The 22,260-nt window shown below is 34.1% G+C and overlaps 1 protein-coding gene across 1 annotated transcript in view; it reads left to right on the top strand.

The window, feature by feature from the left end:
• Positions 1–947: 947 nt before the first annotated feature.
• The window catches only part of LOC111044135 (ribosomal protein S6 kinase beta-1), a 48,547-nt gene continuing 27,234 nt past the window's right edge, over positions 948–22,260 (top strand). The window contains exons 1-3 of the mRNA XM_022329206.2: positions 948–1,266; positions 7,755–7,795; positions 11,886–12,144. Coding sequence (XP_022184898.1) covers positions 1,177–1,266; positions 7,755–7,795; positions 11,886–12,144 — 390 coding nt within the window. The 5' untranslated portion in view covers positions 948–1,176. The remainder of the gene's footprint in view (positions 1,267–7,754; positions 7,796–11,885; positions 12,145–22,260) is intronic.

Below are 22,260 nucleotides of genomic sequence, written 5' to 3'. Positions count from 1 at the left end.
AAGGATAGATAATTTTCATCCTTGGCTGAAACAGCTGATACTTTCGTCGTCTGTGGATGGTAAAAAGTAAGCGAGTGATTATGTGGAAAATCAAAATATCGCATCCCCGAAATTCATAAGCTGACGTATAGCCAGCTGTAAAATATAAACACGAACATTTTAGAGAATTGTGTTCTGTTTATCAATAAATAAAAATAACGAGTGCCCCGATATTAAGTGAGAAACCAAAAACTGGTACATTTGAACCACCCCCACCCCTTAGCACTAGGGGTAGGGGTGGTGAATTTTGATATGTTTATCCTAACCTTAACAGAACTGCGGGGTCAAAAACCTTCGTTGACTGGACTTATCAAGTTTATGAGATTCAGTAATGTCGATATTTCATATTTTTTTAAATCAAACATCTATTATATTGAGAAATTGCAAACTTATCACGAATATTTGAAATCCCTAATGACTTCATTTACCGAAATGTCCATATAAATACAAATACAATATTTTGCAAGAGACTCATAAAATACAGTAAATAGTAGTAGATAAGCCAACTGTAGTAAAGTAGGCAACCGCAAACTTTTGAATTATAGCGGTCTTCAAAAGCTTTAAAATGGCTTCCATAGAGAATATTGTTCCTACTTATTTTTTAACTTATCAGGAATCATAGTTTGATTAACTCGATTTTTCTGATGGAAAATTCAATTTTTGTCCATCATTGATGATACCAGAATATTTTAATTCTTAATAGAAATTGAAATATCTATAAGAACATAATCCCTCTATTACAGTTTTTGGAAGTAGTGGACATTGAATTCATAGAATAAAAAAATATCATGATATATTGCATCTAAATTATTATTTTCTATTGATTTTCTACTAAATTCCATTGGAAAATATCTTTTATATACTAACCAGGCTGTTCAATTCAATCATAGAGTGCAGCAGTTTACTCCATTCCATATCCATAACATAACTTTCACGCTCCTGTTCGTACATAACCCCTTTAGACTTATCCAATGTTTAAACGTGTATGATATTTCTTTTCATGTAAAAAATTATTCATGTGTATGTGTTGTGGCTAATATTTTGTCAAAAAAATTATTCAAAGTGTTGGTGATTCAGTTCAAATTTTGTTATAACCGTGAAAAACGTTTAAATGATTTTGTAAAGGTGTAGTTGATAATGGCAGAACCTTTACCCTTTGACATTGAATTGCCTGATGCTAATGTTGGAGAAGATGATTCAGACGATGATTGCTTGGAAGTTGAAGAGGTATAAATAATACATCAATCATTTACTCTTGTTATCTGAAAAAAATTACCTTTAACTTTCATCTGTTTTGCTGGAAGGTTGTCGTTTTCAGGCTTGTTTACCTGTCCGTGCGTTAACCTTTACAGTTCATATTCATTCAAATTTAGCTTGATTAAACTTTCCATCTTTGCAGTTTCTATCTATAGATAATTTTTCAACAACTTTTCTTATTTTAATTGATCTTAGTGTTTTCACATCTGTATTGAACAAAATATATAGCCTATGTTGTGCATTGTCATTGCTAGACCAGCTTTAGAAGCTATGCAATATTTTGGGAACAGCCATAGAGCAACAGTCTCTTTACTTTAATCATTTGAATGAGTGTTACTAAAAAATGCATTTCTAATTGAAATACTGTCGATTCTAGGGTATAATACCTTATTTAATGTTTCATTTTTTTAACAATTAAAAATTTAATATTACGGTATCATTCCATTTCCAATTAGAACTATTTAAATAATTTGACTTTCATTTTCTTTATTTAGAAACTTTATAATATATTTAAAGTCAAATTGCAATTCATTCTACAGATACGGAACAATTTCTTAGCGTTGATATTTCTTCCAAATTTTAAATATACATTTCACAAATTAGAAATAATTTAAGTTAATGGATTTACAACGTGCGATTTGAAGGATTCCAAATCCTCCGCGCAAGAAATACTGTAATATGCAGAGCAATTGCAATATTCTAGGCTTGGCTTGCTGTAGTAGAGTGATTTAAAGGCTGGTTTTGAAAGTAAGAGACTCTGGGTTTGATTCTCGGTCGAACAAGATATTAATAGCCTATATTCTAACAGTCCAGTGTTTTGGATGAACACATAAAGTTGTCGGTCCCGTCTTTCTGAAAAACAGTTGTTAAATCATGTCAGAAGCCAGATGCGATCTGAACTCTGACAGGTATAGGATTAGATAGGTAGATACCATCAACTAACCTTTCAAAAAAAATATTGACTGCAATATCGAGATTAGCCCACTACGATCTTTGGACAACTTGAGGCTCAAAATCGTATTTTTTCATCAAGCATCGAGTATCAATGTTTGAATTTAAAACCCAAACTATCTAATTTAACATAAGCATATATCTAGCACAAAAGATCATACTTTTAAAAGATAAAGCACTAGCCTCAAGCTTACCTGCATTTAAGACAGTATTTTCATCTTATTGGATCTCATTTTGACCTCATATTGTGGTCTAGATATTATAGTTCTCCTAATTATAGATGTTAAAAGTTTTACCAAAAATGAACCATAATGCTACTAAATCAGTCTAAAGCCATTCAAACAATTAGTTGCTGCAAAAATAAAGGAAAATAGACCCTAAGTAGAGAAATATTGAATTGGTATCAGTAGAGGATGAAATATTAGTTGTGTTCAATTTGTTTTTGAACAACATTTTGTTTGATAAGTGCAATATTGAACAAAGCAAAAACAGATTGAGTGTGAAGTTTGCATATCTTTAAAAAAATATTCTATCAATCTCAATATTTTTGCATTGCCTAACATAATTTGAAATATAAAGTACAATACTTCCAATTGCCTTCTTGAGTTATCAACATATGACTTTCAAAATTTGATGACATTAAATTTTCCAACTAACTTTTAGTTTATTTCTACCCAACCTAATCTTCATGTAGTGGAATCGGCTCATTTTCAGTCCTTCGGCTCTAGAGAATCGACTCTCATTTAGTTGTATTTGATTTATTATTTTTCCTTTTTATATTCAAAGTATTTAACATCTTGCATCGTGAATCTATGAAAGTAGAAATGCAGCATTAACTTCTCTCTTAACTTCAACATCCATTCTCTTTTGTTTCTCATTCTGTTTTAGATCAGATAATGATCACTCAGTTGATCTAAAACAGATCTCACATACTCCACATATTTGTCTTCTTGTATAGGTTCACAAGTCTCCATCTGTGCTTATTGTTTTGAAGGGACGGATTCAAGGATACAAAGTTCCAAAGAACCCCACACGTCAACCGAAGCTTATTGTGCTCCCAAGTAGTATGTTAGCTAGGCAAACCAATACCTGTGTTCTTTACAAGAACACCCGGTTGCTTGTTGCAAGGAACACACCTTTACATTCATCACCCGGTTGCTTGTTGCAATCCAGTGTGATATGCTTGGCAGTCTCTTCAGACTGATTAGTCCTCGTGAACTTCGTAAGTTCCACTCCTGGACTTCTTTGAAGGTCCTACCGCTGAGGAAGGGGTGGCCAAGTTGCCTCTAGGGCGCCCGGTCACTCTTGACTCAGCCCCTTGACCCACATTTGTGCCTGGAGTTCCACCCATCTCTGGTCTCTTGGTCTTTTTCTTTTTGCCCTCCGAAACTTCGCAGTGTCAGAAGCCTCATCAAGAAGTTTTGCCCAAATGGCCGTCCTTTTTGAGCAGTGGTGAGGTTTGGTCACTCCACCCAAAACTCGTGACCTACGTGAGTTCCATTCCTGGTCTTTTTGTAGGTCCTTCCGCTGAGAAAGGGAACGCCAAACTGCCTTAGGGCGCTCGGCCACTCTCGACTCAGCCTCTTGACCCACATTTGTGCCTGGAGTTTCACCCATCTGTGGTCTCTTGGGTTTTTGTTTTTGCCCCTCCAAAACTCTATAGGGTCAAAAGCCTCACCTCTCCCAAGAAGTTTTGCCTGAATGGCCGCCCTACTCTGAGCAGTGGTGAGTTTTGGTTTCTCCATCCACAAACTCGTGACCTACGTGAGTTTTAGTCGCCTCCTACGATAAGCATGGATACTGTGGGTGAATTCTGGTTTTCAACACATTCTTGAGTACGAAGATCGACTTAAAACTTCCCCAACCCACAGGGGGCGTGCATCCGTGCTTGGTGTAAGACAATTTTTTTTCCATCTCCAACCCATCTCCGCCTCTGTAACGTACCATACCTCCAACCCATTAGAATAAAATATAATAATATCCATAACATTATATTGTTTTTTTAAAACAATCCTTTTCTTCTTTCTAGTCAATTGCTCCCACCAAATACTTTTCACCAAAATATTCAGTAGCCTCAATGGCATTTTTAGTTACCTTGTTTTTTTATGTCAGTTTATAAAGCATTTATATGTCTTTCTGGGGATGATATCCAACACATGTGTCTCAGTCTTTGGTATGGATGAGTTATGGGAAGATTGGTGAAGAGAGGAGAACGAACCTGAAGTTTTTGGATGAAATTAAGACCACCGGGAAGTGAGTCTAGAAGCACATAGTGATTGTCAGTAATGCTGGACACCAGACATTCAACCGTCCAAGAGTAGAATCAGGCGCTCGTCCCTTATTTAATCTTTTACTTCATAATGTATGTCAATTGTAATAATTATTGACAGTAAATCTTTCCTCCTACAGTATTTTGATAGAATATACCAATATTTATAGTTATGTCTGGTGTCTGCTTATATTAGAACAATATATGCGTCTGATTGTGTTGACAGAATATGCCATTATTTATAGTCACATCTGGTTATACTGGGATTTATCAACCAATATTCCTCAATAGTCAATTTGGGATTGATTCGAACTATTGCTTGGAGCCAATTCTTGCAATCTTGCTTTGTGAAATGGAGAGGAAGAGTAGGCCTATCAAATTTATAATGGACCTTTGAGAAGCCTTTTATGGACTGCTAAGTCCTACCAAAAATCTAGACCTGCTCTTCTTCCCAGCTTATCAGTTAGAATTAATTACCGGTAGAATAAGAAAAAAACTATTTTGCATTGATGTGCTCATTTAATTGTTTCCGTTTACATAAAGCTTCTTTTCTCAATATTTTATTTAAAAAATAATCAAGCTTAGCCATTCTTATTTATTAGAAATCCAGTTGTAATAAAGGAATGGCAAATACTGAATCACCTTGGTTCTGAAACCATAGTATTCCTTCGGCTCAAACTTTAATACTTTGATACTTGATCAATTTTTCCTGAATTCAGTTATCCACAATCGTACTCACTATGAAGACATGGAGAATTACAATGACTTATAAATGTATTATCATTGAGAAACGAATAGTAAATAGTAATATCTATAATCTCTACTATTATTAAAAGATCTGAATCGCATTTTATGAATCATCAACTTAATACCTTTTGGTGTGATTGCTTTCAATTCGTGATAATAGTTGCACTTGAAAATAATTTGAAATAAGTATTTGTGGGAATGATACTGGATATTAGTCAGTGTGGACTTGAATCAATTAACACAGTGGGCCTATGCTACTCCTGTGGCAAGGTGGCCGCTTTACAGCCATCCTGTCATCATAGAGCTTCCATAATAGATTCTATCGCCCATGTGAAAATAATCATAAATAAGCTAATTTTTAAATAAGCATTGTATACTTGTAGCTGTATCAAATGTAGCGCATGGGGAATGGAGGAGGTATTATAAGATTCCAATAAATTATGAATAAAAGTTTATAATCATAGAATAAATCTCTAACTTCAATTCATAGTTCAGAATTATCTTTATACTCCGATTGAAAAATAGTTCTATGAATGCGTCAAGAATAATAATCAATTTGGTTGAAAAAGTTTATCAATATTGCTCATTTTCTTCTTATAAATGTGTGGTGTGGTCCCAAGATTAATTTTCAGTTTTTCAGTACCAATTTTAGGTATCTTGTCTAACTCTTGCTGGGCTGTATTTTCCAATCTCATATTTATCAATATCTTGTACTAATCAGTGTGGATTGATTAAAAAGTCGCTTCGGTTTAGATTCCGCGTTGATTGAGCTCGAGCTCAGTCATCCCATTATTCTTATCTGGAGAGAAAGTTGTTTTTAATATTCAAACGAGACATCTCGAGCCGATAACTTTACTGAGTTTTACTTTACAAAGCCTGGACATGAAATATAGAGGAACAGAATTGAAGTGAAATTATGAGCAGTGAGCTTTCTTTGATTGAGTGCCGCTTTTGCTTGGTAATGTGTGTAAAAATGATTGTTATCCTTGCGGAACGGTATTAGGTAATGAGGAACAGAGCTTGTATTTTGCCTGACCTGGTTTTCTTTTAACGGCCTTGACCCACTTCCATTTTATGCTACTGCTGCTCCACTGTTGAAAGCTGAAGTGTGCCGTCAAGGATATACAGTAACTGTAAACGCAGTTGCATTTTTCCACTCTCCTTGAGATTGTTATTAATATTATGGAATGCATTATTACTTAATTATCGGTTTCAGTATTATTATTATTATTATTGCCTGAAATTCACATCATCAGGAAGCGTCAGTTTTTCAAAGGCAAAGACAGTTTGTAGCCAGTTCGTGAAAGGCAACTATTTGTCGTATTATTTGCTCGCGTCCATATCCTCTTTTGAAAAACTTTATAGAATAAATCTTCATTGGTATTCAATGTGTGTTTCCAGTCTCATGATGTACCTCTCAACTACTTATTTAATAAAGGATCCTTGAACATTTTTATTTTGGGGAAAAGGCAGTCAGAAATATTTTTATTTCTTTATTTCAGCATATTTATTATTTTTACAAGAGCCATCAAGAGCTAAGAGTTCATATGCTATTTGTTTAAAACAATAATTCTGTTCAAACCTTGGGTGGAAATAGCTTGAGATCAGTAGGATGAGTAAAAATAGCTCATGGCCAGCAATATATAGAATGTTGCAGTGCTCTACTATGAAAATTTATGTTGTGTTTCCTAGGAATAGTATTATTTATTCTATTAAATCTTCACAAAAAAGCACTGATCGGGAGAGAAAAACTAAGGATACTCCTTGTAGCCTACTATCTCTCTCCCAAATTGAGATAACATTTGAAAAGTCCGAAATAGGGTTATGATTTCACTTTTCTAAAATTTAGTCAATTTTCACTCAACGAAAACTAAGAATTTCTAATTTTGACGGTTAAAAACATAACAAAAATATTATACTCTCCATTCACCATTAGCCTAATTAATCCTAGGATCTTAACCCATCTTCTCTATTCGATACCTACACTGCTAATAAGAAGAAAATCTTCTATTATTTGAATCTCCTCAACTATGAAACAGTGAATGAAGAATGTTTTTTCCAAGTTTTTTTAACTAAAATTTCAAATTTTAATGCAATAATTCACTTCACATCATATTATCTGTAATCTGAGGATTACACTTGACCGTTCAAAATATACGACTTACTTATTGCTCTTATATTTACTAATTCTAGATTGAGAAAATCATTCATTCAATAAGAACTGTCTGCTTCAAATTGAACAAAAAATACTCCAATATTATCGCTGGGCTCTCTTAGTGCAATGGAACAATTACAGGGTATTGAGATTGTGTAACCAACGTTCAAGAAATGTTAGAATGACAAACTTTTTTTGGAATTCTTCGTTTTTTCAATTTGAATAAGTCTAGATTTCCACTAGCCTATTCTAATCATATTGTGTTATAAAATTTGATCAACCTTTCTCAATTTTTCCATTATATTATAGTACGTTGAACTTCTATTGTTTTTCCAGGGCGATTATGATCCAGATCCGAATGTGAATGTCATTATTGAGTGAGTATATTTTTAACTCATATAGCTTTATATTTTTACTGTAAGATTATGCAATATTAGCAATGTTTTACAATACATAGTAGGTGATATTGATATACCACCTCATATAATTCATTTTGAAAGTAGAAATATGGTCATTTGTTATAGTTTGAGATAAACAGTGCAAAGGCTTGTTGTTTCAAAGAAATTGTATGTTAAATTAATAAAAACCCTTTACAGTTATTGAAAAATAGCAGTGGTATGCTATGTTTAAATCAGTTTACTAAAATCAAAGATTGTCTGTTAAAACACGTCAATTTTCACGGATGATCTTTTACACTCATCTACTTTTATGAATGTTACTAAGAATCATAAAATTATAATTCTTGGGAGATTTATGAAAATTTAAAGACTGGCAAATTATGGATCGCTGGTGGTGTGCTCATTATTGGTCCCCTCCACAAGTCTTCTATTCCTATGCAATGGGCCCTAGATGTAATGAACCCTTTCATGGTCTCACAATTACAAAGCGAGTTGAATCTTTTCTCACTCACGATTTTATTGAGTGCTGATAGCGACTAATTGATTAACTTTCGCTCAAACTACTGGGCTGTTCAGTAATTGATTTTTTGCTAGCTGATAACAGTTTTAATAAGCCAAAGACCACACATTATCGTTCACAACCATAGTAATAATGTACTGTATTATGAAGCTCTTGTTTTAACTACGGCATTAAATAATACTCATTACTTTGAAGTAATGAAAAGAAGTGCACATTTATCAATATCATAGTCGATTAATCTTCTCATATTAATTTGCCAAAATAAATTTAACACCTCATGGAATATTCTCTGTACTGTATTAGAATCTTTCGTTTTTCAAAACTTTATTAATTTATTTATATGATTAATGTCTCGTTTTGTCAGTACCGACATGGTACGAAAACGACTGTATATAGGCTACATTCAAATTTAATGCAATACTGTGATACATTGAAATGGTTTGTGTTGATAATTCAACATTTATCATACATTCTCTGTGAAGAGAATCCCACTCATATTGCTTGTAATATAATTTCTGAATTATTTAAAGAAGCTGATTATTTATTTTTTAGTGTCTAGTGATAATTATAAAATTTAATGTAGAGTTACTGACTACAGAAGCTCTCTTAAGTAACTAAAACATCATAGTAAGGCCGTCCATTGACGGCTTAAATTATATATTCAGGCGGTGGGACCTTCCCGCAAGGGACTCCCCACCAACAAAAGCCATACGAATTTACTTTTTTATCATAGTATTGTGGGTTTGTGTCACATCTGATTGAGCTACATTTAGTGTGATCCGCCTTGTTTCAGTAGATTTTAAATCTTTTAGAAATAAGATTCTTTCAAATCTTATTCAGATTGAAAACATTTGTTAATCCAATAGCAAAAGTAGTTGTACGGTATTGAAAAACATTGATAAGCTTCATATTTCTTCACGACTCAGGCATTAACATTCGCATAATCTTCTATTTTCATTCTGAACTTGACACTGAGCTTAACACGGATGTTGTTAAATTACAGATGTGATTCAGAATTTTCTTTAATGACTAGAGCAATAATTTTTTGAAATAAATTATTCGTCAATCAAAAACAACAATTGTGTTCAACAGGCATGGAATTGTAATTGAATTTGACTTTAATTGCAATTTTGACAACAACTTGATATGTATGAAAATTAATTTACTATCAGCAGAAATCGATTCAATCTTACCCACTTCTCATTTATAGATATTTCTGGAGAAAATTTTCTTTAGAAAAATACCCACTAGAATTAGAAGTAGGCTATATTTTTGCTTTGCATGAAAATTGATTAATGAGCAGAACAGTGGTGGCACAGTCATGCATTGCCTTTGATTTTTCTTTAGATTTTAGTACATATTAACTAAAATTCCATCGATGTCAGTCATGACTCTTCTGTATGAATTACTTTTAGAAACCGTGTAACTCATAGTTGAAAACTCCTGCTTTACATAATGAATTTAAAGTTAGTGAATAGAAACTTCTGAAACTTGTTTTTTATCAAACGTTTTGGAGAATCGCCAATGGAATGCACTCTATTGCGAGCACATGTACCACACACGTACTTGTATAATATGCTCTATGTAACAGTAATATTAGCAGCCTATTCATTTGTATGAGGCTTCAGTTGCCAGGTGCATAGGAACGTGGAAGTTTTGAAAGACAGGAAAAAGCACAAAGTTAGCGTACAATATATTATTAAAACTCAATAACCGTTCATTCCTTCCCTTTATTTTACAAAATTTAATTATTCTATTTCAAACCTCCTCTAGATTCAATCTTGATTGTTGACATTCAATAATAATCATCAATAGGGTTGTAGTTAAACTACCAAATCAATCCCTTTAGGAAATCAATATTTTACTCTCAACTGGCAAAAAAATAATAATGTATTGCTGGTTTAAATATCCAAGTCATACTACTATTGAATTAATATTAGCATACCAGTACTGTATTACCTCAGTTTTCACAAGTTGGATGCTCTGGAATGCAAACATCGTATAAGTAGAACCAGTCAACTGTCAGCCGGACTTGAAAACAGTGAAAAGCGAGTGGAAAATTCATATTATAGGTGACTGTGCTACTACCCAAAATAAATAGGGTATTTTATCGGTGATTAATTGTGTTATTTTAGGGTAGTTCTGCTACTAACCCCAACAAACAACTAGATCCAAACGAATATAAATATGGTAGTGAATGGGTCGGGGAGCGTTGGGGAGGGTTATTGGTGGGAGATTTCCGGAAGCCTTTTGCGCAGCCTTATGGGGAGGAGAGAAATTTTTTCTCCATAGTGGCTCACTTAGGTGGGAACAAGCAGACTTTACTCCATTAGGACGTATAACATGAAGCAATTTCTTTCTGTGAGGACTCCAGTTTTACTTTTGGGGAACACTAGGCAGTTTAGTGGGTGCATGCAATGCATCCAGTGTTGAGAGTTTGGCAATGCCGGGGACACACGCCTACTGAATGGCTGGGCTGTCAACTGAGAAATAGACAGTCCCACACAAGGTGCGCTTAGCTTGCTAGGTGTATATTTGTGCGTAATACAACATATCATTTGAAAAGTTACTATTTTTTAAATTTGGGAGTAGAGCAGGTTTTGGGCTTAAAACCTGCTGCTCTCACCTACAGAGAGGTCCACGTTACAATGGCAGTATTTGAATAACATTGGTGTTGCTATCCTTGTCTATCATTCAACAAAACAGATAGTGCTATCCTTTTCTACCTCTGCAACGTTGCCAATTTAATTGACAAAATATTTAATCTCTATTTTTCAAATTTATTATTTAATCATTAAAAAATATTTTCTTGAATAATATACTGGGTGTTCTGAAAAAGGTGGCATAAATAGACAAAATCTGTTAAGCTCTATTTTTCACGCGTTTTGTATGTAATTAAGGATTATTTTTTTAAAGGTTGCGTTTGTCTATTATAAACTTATTTTACACCTTTCTCTTAGAAATTGAATTTTCTACAAGTTCTGTGAATGAATAATCTGTTTTATTGTACATTTAACATTGTAAATCTCCTTGCAATAATCTGCAAACCAGAGGAGTTTATTGACAAAAAATATGCATAATTATTATAAATTATACATACAAAAGTTGCTAATACTAAACGTAGTTCTAAATTATGATACCCTACTATAATAATATGTGTCGGGGTGATAGTATAGAAGTATTGTGTAGAATGCAGTATAGAAATCGTGTATAGAATTCTTGTTTATTGGCTTGTATAGGGGGCAGAGAATTGGCAACGTTGTTCTCCTATCTTTCTTCATTGCTATTATAACGTGGACCTCACTGTAGTCATATCTATATTATGATCTGTAATTAAGTTGATGAATAAATATTATAAAAATAAAAAATTATAAATACTTTCATATATGACAGTATGACATGTGTGACAATGATGTCATGTATGACAATACATTCTGCTGTTATTTATGGAAAAAAGAAACGAAAGTAAACCTCAACTGAAACCAGTTATGATAGTGCCATTGATATATTTCAGTGAATGTTTGGGGAATAATCAATTGATTGTTTCAGATCGGACGACTTGGAGACAGTGCACCTGAACGAGCAGAATGTGAACCCGGGCTCGGAGAAGACGGGGCCGCAGGACTTTGAGCTGCGCAAGGTGCTGGGCAAGGGGGGCTACGGCAAGGTGTTCCAGGTGCGCAAGGTCACCGGCCAGGACTCGGGCACCATCTTCGCCATGAAGGTGCTGCGCAAGGCATCCATTGTGCGCAACCAGAAGGACACTGCGCACACCAAGGCCGAGCGCAACATCCTCGAAGCTGTCAAGGTATCCTAAAACTAAACACATTTCCACCTCAATTCGAATTATTGTTTGGGAGACGTTGTGGTATTTCTCTGAAATGTGCCAAAATAAAAATACACTGATATTGTCAGTATATAGTTTGTCCCACGAAAGGTTTAACAGCCGAAGGCCATAGAATCTACATGAAATTTGCAACAAAAATGTCCAGTAAACGTTTCTTATAACGTATAACGAGCTTGGTTTATGAGATATAAAGTTTTTTTCGATATTTTGAAAATTTCTCAATAACTGGAAAACTATTTGTCGAAATCTAATTCTGAGGGTACAATTGGAAAGAGGAAGGAATATCCAATAAAATTCATATAATTTGTTCCTTTGTTTGACGTTTTTGAACTTTTTATGAGCGTTCAAAAACGTCAAACATATGAATTATGTGAGTGAAAACTGCATACAATCTCTGTTAACTTGTTTAGTCAGCATAGTCGTAGTGTAAGACAATATTGTATTCAGAGCTCAGTTCCTCCCTAGCGTACATAGCGAACGGACCTCATAAAATACTTTGTAATGTTTTTTAGTAAATAAAATTGTTTTTTAAAAAGTAACTTATTTTATTAACAAACCATAATTGGTGCAGACGGTAGGACGGCTTCCGAATTAGTCAAATTCGTGAAAATAATTTTACGAAACATTGAAAATAATTCGTCGGTTTTCACCGTTGAGAAGTCGTCGCGAACATCATTTGTGTCAAGTGAATATTGCCACAGAGAACTTCATTTGTGTCAAGTGCATATTGTCATCAGTGAAATAGTGTTAAAAAATCATAGTGCAATGTTGGATATTATCTTGTGAGTAGAAACAATTATTTATCTTTTGAACTATTTTATTATTGTGACATTTTTGACCCACATATTCATCATTACTTATTAAAAATGAATCCAGCACCACCTCCCCCTAAATTGCCAGCAGCAGGATCTTGTGTACCAACAGGTACTACTCCTGTTCTCAAGAAGGAGTATCTTGACATGTTCCCTGAGTTCTTTGGAGAACCAACACTGTTGAACAGATTCATAACCATTGTAGATAAGTTAGTAGCTAAGTTTTATGTAAAAAGTAACCCAGATGATTTTCAAAATGAGTATTCGTATTCAACAATTCTATCTAAAATCAAAGGACAAGCCAATGAAGTAGTGAGTAGTTCAGGTAGCTATGATTGGCCTGACGTAAAAAACGTATTGCTGACTAGTTATCTAGACAAGAGGGACTGTTTCACTTTAAATCTAGAATTGAGTGAATTAAAACAAGAACCTGGCGAAACACCTTTCAACTTCTATCAGAGAATCCAAAAACTTTTGAATCTTCAAATAGCTTATTTTGTTAACAAAGAACCGCATGCCTCCAATGTTCTTTGCCAGTATGTATCAAAATTAGCATTAAGAGTACTTCTGAGAGGGTTACGTGAACCCGTCGGTTCCCTAATGAGAACGAAAACCCAAGCTCTCTTGAACAAGCACTTAACATGTTGTGTAACGATTTTCAATTTAAAATGACACCAGCTCCAACACAAAATCACCAAAAACCAAGCTCAGCAAGTTACTACCAACAAAAAATAATCCCTGTTTTCAATGAACTGTCAGGCAACCCGCCAATCAAAAGAAATTCCCAAGGAAACCCAAATCGATTCCAACCCCGTAAAATCCAAACACAATCACCACCAGTTTCAACCCCGACAATTTCCAAACAGACAATTTCGACAACCACAACAGTATCAACACCCTAAACCACCACCACAACAACAACAACAGTACCAGCCTACCCCAATGAGTATTTCCACTCGAAACACATATGATGTACCAGCCAAGAAAAATCCACGTCTATTTCAAATGACTAGCAACAACATTCAGCAATAAAATCAAGTAGACGAAGCTACAAACAGCTTCGAAGAAATACCCGAATTCCAAAATCTATCGCTTGAAATCAGCAGAACAGTCAAATTTATTTTGACGAACAAAAGTTCAATGAAATTGAACAATCTGAGTAAAATTATGACCCACATATTCATCATTAATTATTAAAATGAATCCAGCACCACCTCCCCCTAAATTGCTAGCAGCAGGATCTTCTGTACCACCAGGTACAGGGATATGAGGTCGCCACACCAGCCTACAAAACGATTCTCCATAATGAATCTCCGGGACACCGATAACGAGCTACCGTATTTCTATGACCCCAAAACAAACTTGAAAATACTAATCGATTTCGCAAGTACAAAATCTTTTATTAAACAATTCTCGGACAAGAACTCTACAAAGAAACGATAGTAAAAGATCCCTTCGAAGTAACCACAGTTCACGGAACCTCAGAAGAAAAATTCAGTTGTGACATCCAAATTTTAGGAAAACAAAAATTGAAATTCGATCTTCGTGACAAATTTGATCTGTTGTTAGGCTTAGATAACATTAAGAAATTGGAATGCTCGTGTGACTTTGTAAATAATGTAATAATATTGCGTGTGAAAAAACTACCTATTTTCTATCACAATCTAGATCAGAGAGAGAAGGCAAATGAAAAGGTAATAGAAAGTCATCTCATTGAAGCCAGAACATCGCGTATTGTTTGCATGAAGGTCAATGCCATTGTGAATGGTGATGGTGTATTACATTACAGAAACATCAAAGGCCTCGAAATTCCTGAGTCGCTAGTTGAAGTAACAGACGGTTTGTTTACAATTACGAATCCCACTACAGAAAATAAAACTCTCAACTTCATTCAACCAATCAAAATTGAACCTATCGAGAACTATGAATGTGTATCACCCGAAAACTTTGAAACCAAACTGAATCATCCAGTGCTATCCAATCTTATCACGTGATAAACTTTCCTTCACTAATCAAATCAAACACGTGATAAGGACAACAGACGAGATCCCCGTCTACACAAGAAACTATCGATATCCAGAAGTCTATCAAACTGAAATCAACAATCAAATCGATGACTTGTTAGAGCAAAACATAATTCAACCCAGTTCTTCCCCATGGAATAGCCCACTCTGGATCGTCCCCAAAAAAGCAAATGCTTCAGGCAAAAAGAAATTCCGAATGGTAATCGACATCCGTAGCCTAAATTCTAAAACAATAGATGACCGATTCCCGTTACCCAACATCACAGATATATTGGACAAATTAGGCCGATCACAGTACTTCTCTGTTCTCGATTTATTCTCAGGATTCCACCAAATTGAGATGGATAAAAATAGCATAGAAAAGACCGCCTTTTCGTTGGACACCGGACACTAGGAGTTTTTAAGAATGCTGTTTGGTTTAAAAAATTGACCCCCAACATTTCAGAAAGCAATGAATAATGTATTAAGAGGTTTCAAAACGAAATTTGTTTAGTTTACCTTGACGATATAATCGTATATTCAACTAGCCTCCAAGAGCACATAAGTAGGCTTCGTGAAGTGTTTGAGAGATTAAGGAAAGCGAACTTCAAAGTGCAGTTAGATAAGACTGAATTTCGCATTTCTTGGACACTTGGTAACCAACCAGTCATGGAGTAAAACCGAACCCCGATAAAATTGAAGCAATTAAGCGCTATCCCATACCAAAAACAGTCAAACAAATCAAAGGATTTTTAGGACTACTAGGATACTACAGAAAATTCATTAAAAATTTCGCATCTCTCACAAAACCTCTAACGAAATGTTTGAAGAAAGAAGCAAAAATCAACCCTGATGACCTAGAATACAAAAGTTGTTTCGAACGTGTAAAAATATTTTGACAAATGATCCAATCCTACAATACCCCGATTTCAACCTGAAATTCAACCTTACGATGGACGCTAGCCAATTTGCAATAGGTGCCGTACTTAGTCAGTTCAAAAATGGTGCTGACCTTTGCTTATGCAAGCCGAACTTTGAATGACACTGAGACCAGATATTTAACAATAGAAAGAGAGCTTTTAGCTATTGTATGGGCTACCAAACACTTTCGACCGTATTTATACGGACGGAAATTCAACATTTTCACCGATCATAAACCCCTTCAATGGCTCTTCTCAATCAAAGAACCGAATTCAAAAATGCTACTTTGGAGACTTAAATTGGAAGAGTATGACATGCAATACAAAAAAGGTAGTAAAAATCAGAACGCCGATGCTCTTTCCAGAATTCAACTAAACAACAATAATACCACTACACAAGAGACACCAGGAATTTTAAGTGATATTGATGCCATTGTAAACGAAGCCATCGAGGGCTTAATGACTATAGGACCCAACAATAAAACAACGCAACCTGTGATAACTGATGTACGAGTTAACCAGAATCCACTCGAAGGATTGGATGGCATAACTCCTGATGGCGAAAGTGCTCTATTTGAAGGATTCGACGAAGACGATCTATTCGCAGGATTTGACATCGAGAATCAATCTGTATTAGTCAATATCGACCAGAATGAGAATCGCTTAATGGACTCAGAAGTACAGCAAGAAGAAGAAGAAGAAGACGACCAGACAGTCCACACAAATTCCGGAGATAATACGACAGCAGGAGTACAGATATTAGATGAACCATTTAATTATGGAAAACACCAAGTGATACACAGCCTTGTCCAGTACGACCCCCAAAACGTAAAAGTGAAAAACTATTCGACAAAACCAGACTTATTGTGCAAATATCAGAGAATAATTTCGAAAAAGATGTAGTAGAATTCATAAAAACGTACATCGCACCAAACATCAAGTATTCACTATTCTTTAAAAACGATTTCTTCGAAAGATTTACAGTTGTTATCAACACGCATTTCAGACGCCCTGACTTGATATTAGTAAAATGTTCGAAAAAACTGTTAGATGTAACAGACGAAGAAGACATGAGAGTTATTATGTTGAACTATCATGAAGGAAAAACGAATCATAGAGGAATTCAGGAAAGCTACGATCGGATAAAACAAAAATATTATTGGCCATCAATGAGAACTAGTAAACAAAATTTGATAAATCAATGTGAAATATGTTTGAAATCGAAATTAAAAGAACGAACGCCCTTGAACCTTGAGTTAAATCTAACACCAACCGCAACGAGACCTTTACAGATATTACATATGGACAGCATCACATTCGATAAACAAAAAATTCTAACTATTATTGATAGCTTTTCCAGATACACTCAAGCATACCAGTTAAGAAGTGGTCAAGGCATAGAAGTTGTTAATAAATTGATAAAATACTTTTCACACCACGGAACACCAGAAACACCAGAAATGTCAGAGGAACAGAGTTCAACAACACTTTAATAAGAGAGTTGCTACAGAAGCACAACATTAGTATTCACTTCATTAGTACTCAACATCCTCGTTCAAACGTTCAGCCTCGTATGGCTGAAAGATTACATTCAACACTAATCGGACCCATTCGAATTCTAAACAATCGCAACGAAATTTCAAAGGAATCAATCAAAAACAAAGTGAGCTACGCTATTATTTCATACAATAATAGTATCCATTCTGTTAAAAAACTTACACCCTTCGAAATTCTATACGGACACGTCAACCAAAACACTCTTCTCGACATCAAGATAGAGACACAAGAAGTAATGATTACATAAGTAGTCATAAAAATAGAATAGAAAAATTGTACGACCACATACAGGAAATAAACCGAAGTAGAAAAGAACATGTCATCAAAGAAAGGAACAAAGATCGAGAGGAACTACCAGAAATTCCAAAAAAAGTTTAAGTGAGAAATGTGCAAAAACAGAGTAAAACTAAAAATAAATTCAACAAAGAAACTCTCCTATCAGTGAATCGAGAACTTAAAACTGCCAAAATAAATCCCCGACATCATAACACTAGAGAAAAAATTCATCTATCTAAAATAAAACTACCTAGAAAGTTGAACAAAATGAAAAAAAAACCAACTAATGAAAGAACTGAACAAGTAACAACCGATCTTAATTCAAATCCTGTTCTTCCAGGTACCTCTTCTGCCTAATGAGTATGACGAATCATTCATTCTTCTCAAGCTGAAGAATTCCGGAATACTTTCTTACTTACTTACTGCGGTGGCCACTCGTACCCCAGTCGGTACTTAGCCTCATCAACTAAGCCTCTCAAGAAGTTTCGGTCACCCGCGTCCTCCTCTTTTAGGCCCATCCTCCTCATATCTTTCCGGACCTGGTCCCACCATCTAGTTTTTGGCCTTCCAGCTGGTCAGTACACTGCTTGTCAGAGCACTTTCTTCTTTCCTCAGAATGTGTCCCGTCCACCGTAACCTTCTATTCCGGAATGTTAGTAACAATCTAGGAATAATTGCAACATACTTAGGCTCTGCAAAGTTAGAGATTTCGAAGCACACTTTCATACATTTTTATGAATTAGAAAGTATTTTTGATGATGTTGACAATTTGAATACGTAATATGATAAGGTATTAGAAAATATTAGAGATAAGATTCCAATAATGGAAAATGTAGAATATATAACTGATAATGGTAGTAAAGCAATAGATATAGTAGAGTATTTGAAATTTATTAATCATACTAAGAATGTAATAGAAGAGAAGTTAGATTTTATAAGTGTAACTAATAATAAGAGATCTAGAAGAGGACTTGTGAATGGAATAGGAGCCGTAATAAAATTTATTACTGGAAATCTAGACTCGTATGATGGTGAAAGATATGATAATTCACTTGAACATTTGAAAGATAATCAAAACAATTTAATAAATCAAATATCAGCCCAATATTCATTGAATTCAGAACTTATGACTGAATTTAATCAGACTTTGAACATTGTTAATTATAATTTTAATGAATTAGAGAGAAAATTGAAATTTGTAAACGATAAACTTAGCGACTATGTAGAACTAGAGAGATTTAGAGATTTGCTGAACCAGTTGAATATTTTATGTATTAAGTTTGATCCAAGATATTGAAAACTCTCTAACATTCTATAAATTGAAAGTTCTTCATCCTAGTATTATTTCAACTAAAGAAATGTACTATCAGATAACCAAGATTGCTGGTTACTATCAGAACAAATTAGAAACCCGAATTGGAAAATATGTGGCAATTAGAAAATTTGATAGATGTAATCTGTAAAATAACGTCTAAAGAAATTATTTACTTTTTGAACTTACCAATCGTAGATGAATTAAATTATAACCTATACAAATTGTTTTCTGTACCTAATATGTTTCAAAATGAATATGTGACTGTCATACCTAAAATCAGATACTTTCTAAAGTCAAACGATATTTATAAAAAGAATGAAATATCAATTGAAGGTCTGACTAGTGAATGTACTAGAAAAACAAATTCAAATTTTATTTGTTCTATAGAAAATCTGTATCATGACAAACTAAATTGCGAAAAAGAAATTATTGAATCAGGAACTACATCAAATTGTAAAATATAGTAAGATGAAAATAGATAATAGTATTGTCAAATGGATTCCAGAATTGAATAGCTATATGTGTATCTTTCTAAATGAGGAAACTATAAAAATTGACAAGCAATCAGAAATGATAAAATCTGTGAAAGGAGTTCATTTAATCAATAGGAACAACAATACATTTTATTATAATGGTAAAATCTTAATCATTTGTCTGAATCGAAGTATAGACCTAAGTTATTGAACCTAGACAACGTTATTAATACTATGAATGAAGACCAGGAACCAGAATTCACAATTAATTCAGAACATCTTAATTTTAATCCGATTGATGTCAACAAGTACACCCCTATAAGGGAAGAAAGTAATTTTATAACAAGCATTAGTCTATGGACTTCTCTACTGTATATCGTACTTCTAGTAATTATTAACATGATTGTTTAGAAAAAATCTTTAAAAATGTGCAACCCGTTCTTGCAGCTCATTCACCCCCTGCTGTTCTCTTTAGAGATGGAGGAGTTATATGAGTGAAAACTGCATACAATCACTGTTAACTTGTTTAGTCAGCATAGTCGTAGTGGAAGACAATATTGTATTCAGAGCTCAGTTCCTCGCCAGCATACATAGCGAACGGACCTCATAAAATACTTTGTAATGTTATGTAGTAAATAAAATGGTTTTTTAAAAAGTAACTTATTTATTAACAAACCATAATTTATATGAATCTTATTGGAAATTCCTCCTCTTTCCAGCCATATCCTTAGAATTCGATTTTGGCTGATAGTTTTCTAGTTATTGACGTTTTAAAAAATGTCTGGAAAACTTGATATAAGAAAAGTTTACTGGACATTTTTGTTGCAAATTTCATGTGGAATTTATGGTCTTCGGCAGTTACACCTCTCATGGGACATTCTGTCTAGTGGCATTAACAATATCAGTGTTTTTTTCTTTCTTTATAATGTTATGGGAAAAATTCACACATCATAATAAATTCAATCATACATTGATGTAATTGTAGATTAGCCTGTAGCCTGTAGGTGGTGCAAATGACCCTTAGTGGGTTTCCCTCTACCTATAGTTAGATTCACTTCAAACTGTCAGGTTCAGTTGAATGGAAAGTAATATCAAAACTATATTTGTAAGAATGAATCAGTTCAGACTGTGAGGTACACTATGGAGGAATGTCCTCCAACACTCGAACAGTCTTTGATGATGCACGAAAAGATGTATTTTTGGCTACACTAGAAACAATAGTCTATTTCAATTTACTGGAAGTGTGTTTATGGTTTCAGTAGACGATCAAAATAAACAGTTCTTCCTAATAAAACCAAATTTATACTTTTATATCAGCCACACTCAGTTGATCTATCATCTCTGTGGGTGTATCCTATATGGTTCCAATGACTAAAACCTTTTTATTCGTTCTGTATGTTTTCATGGCTACAGCGTATCATATATAGGTATTTGATAACTTGTGAGTTTTATTAATGTGTAGTGTAGTGTAGTGTAATAATCAATAATATGAAGAGGAAGGCTGACAGTTAAAAGTGAATCTTAATCAGAACAGTATTCAATCGCTAAGATAAGATCGATATTAACGACATATTGACACTGTTAAGTACTGGCCATCTTTGTGTCGCACATTAGCATTATTCTGGATTGGCTTCTACTTGATATTCTCACAATCATTTTGAGCAAGACCGATGAGAAAGTCAACCACGAAAGATATGTATTGTATAAACATTTAAAAAATTGAAATTCAAATTAGATTGTGTGCAGACACAATAAACACACTTTGAATCATTTACTCGATTTATTTCTGGAAATAAAGATGTTTAGGGCGGGCGCCGTTCCCTTTCTCATAATATTTTTAAGTATAATCAATAAATTAGCAAACAATACTTACTATCGTGTAATTTCAATTGTTTGATCGTCAGTTTAGCGAGTTGTATTTCTGTTCTATATAATAATGAGCGTGATAAAATCAAAGAGTTCTGTTTTTGAAGTGGAAAGTGTCAATCTGAAGTGCTTATCCTACTATGGTCATTGAGCTCGTGGCTTGCGTTAGTCTTTCTACCACTCAGTAAAAGTCACACTATAATATAATAGCCCATTGCATCATTATTGTCACATATAATTAGATACGTGGAGAAATGGGTTTATTCCATAATCAAAGAAAGGGATGAATTTACTGAACGTATAGTTAATTAACATTCATTACTTTACTAATAATAATCGTATAACTTTTATTGGTGGGAAGTCCAGGAAGTTCCAGTGATGCGGTTAGAATAAAATAGATTAGTAATTCGTTATTGAAAACTGATATGATAACAGGAAATCGATGTAAAGTATTCGAAATCCAAGAATGAACTGATAATATGAGCAAAATGAGGCATGATTCGTCGTCGTTAGAAGAGAATCTACGTTGGAATATCAGTGGTCAAACATTGAGCTAAACTGATTCTTAGAACTCAAATTCCAAATTAAATTTGGAAGAGAACATTTTTTCAACAGCTCTTTTATTTTTACATTGGGTAAGGCTAAAAATGTAAGATTCTCTTGTTTGCATGCGGTTTGAAATGGGAGTTCAAAATAATTGTACACCTCAATTTACTTGTGCTCCACAAGTAGACGAAATATCTTACACTTTTCCATTAGAAATGAGCTCGAGTGTGGAAATGAATGTTGTTGTTATGATTGGTTTATGAGTGCGAGCTTAACTTTACATCTTATCAGTTGAGTAGAGTTATTGGA

The sequence above is a fragment of the Nilaparvata lugens genome, chromosome 10 (genome assembly GCF_014356525.2).
Source record: "Nilaparvata lugens isolate BPH chromosome 10, ASM1435652v1, whole genome shotgun sequence".
NCBI lineage: Eukaryota > Metazoa > Arthropoda > Insecta > Hemiptera > Delphacidae > Nilaparvata > Nilaparvata lugens.
The sequence above is the reverse complement of the archived record's forward strand: the minus strand, read 5'-3'. Positions and strand labels throughout refer to the sequence as shown.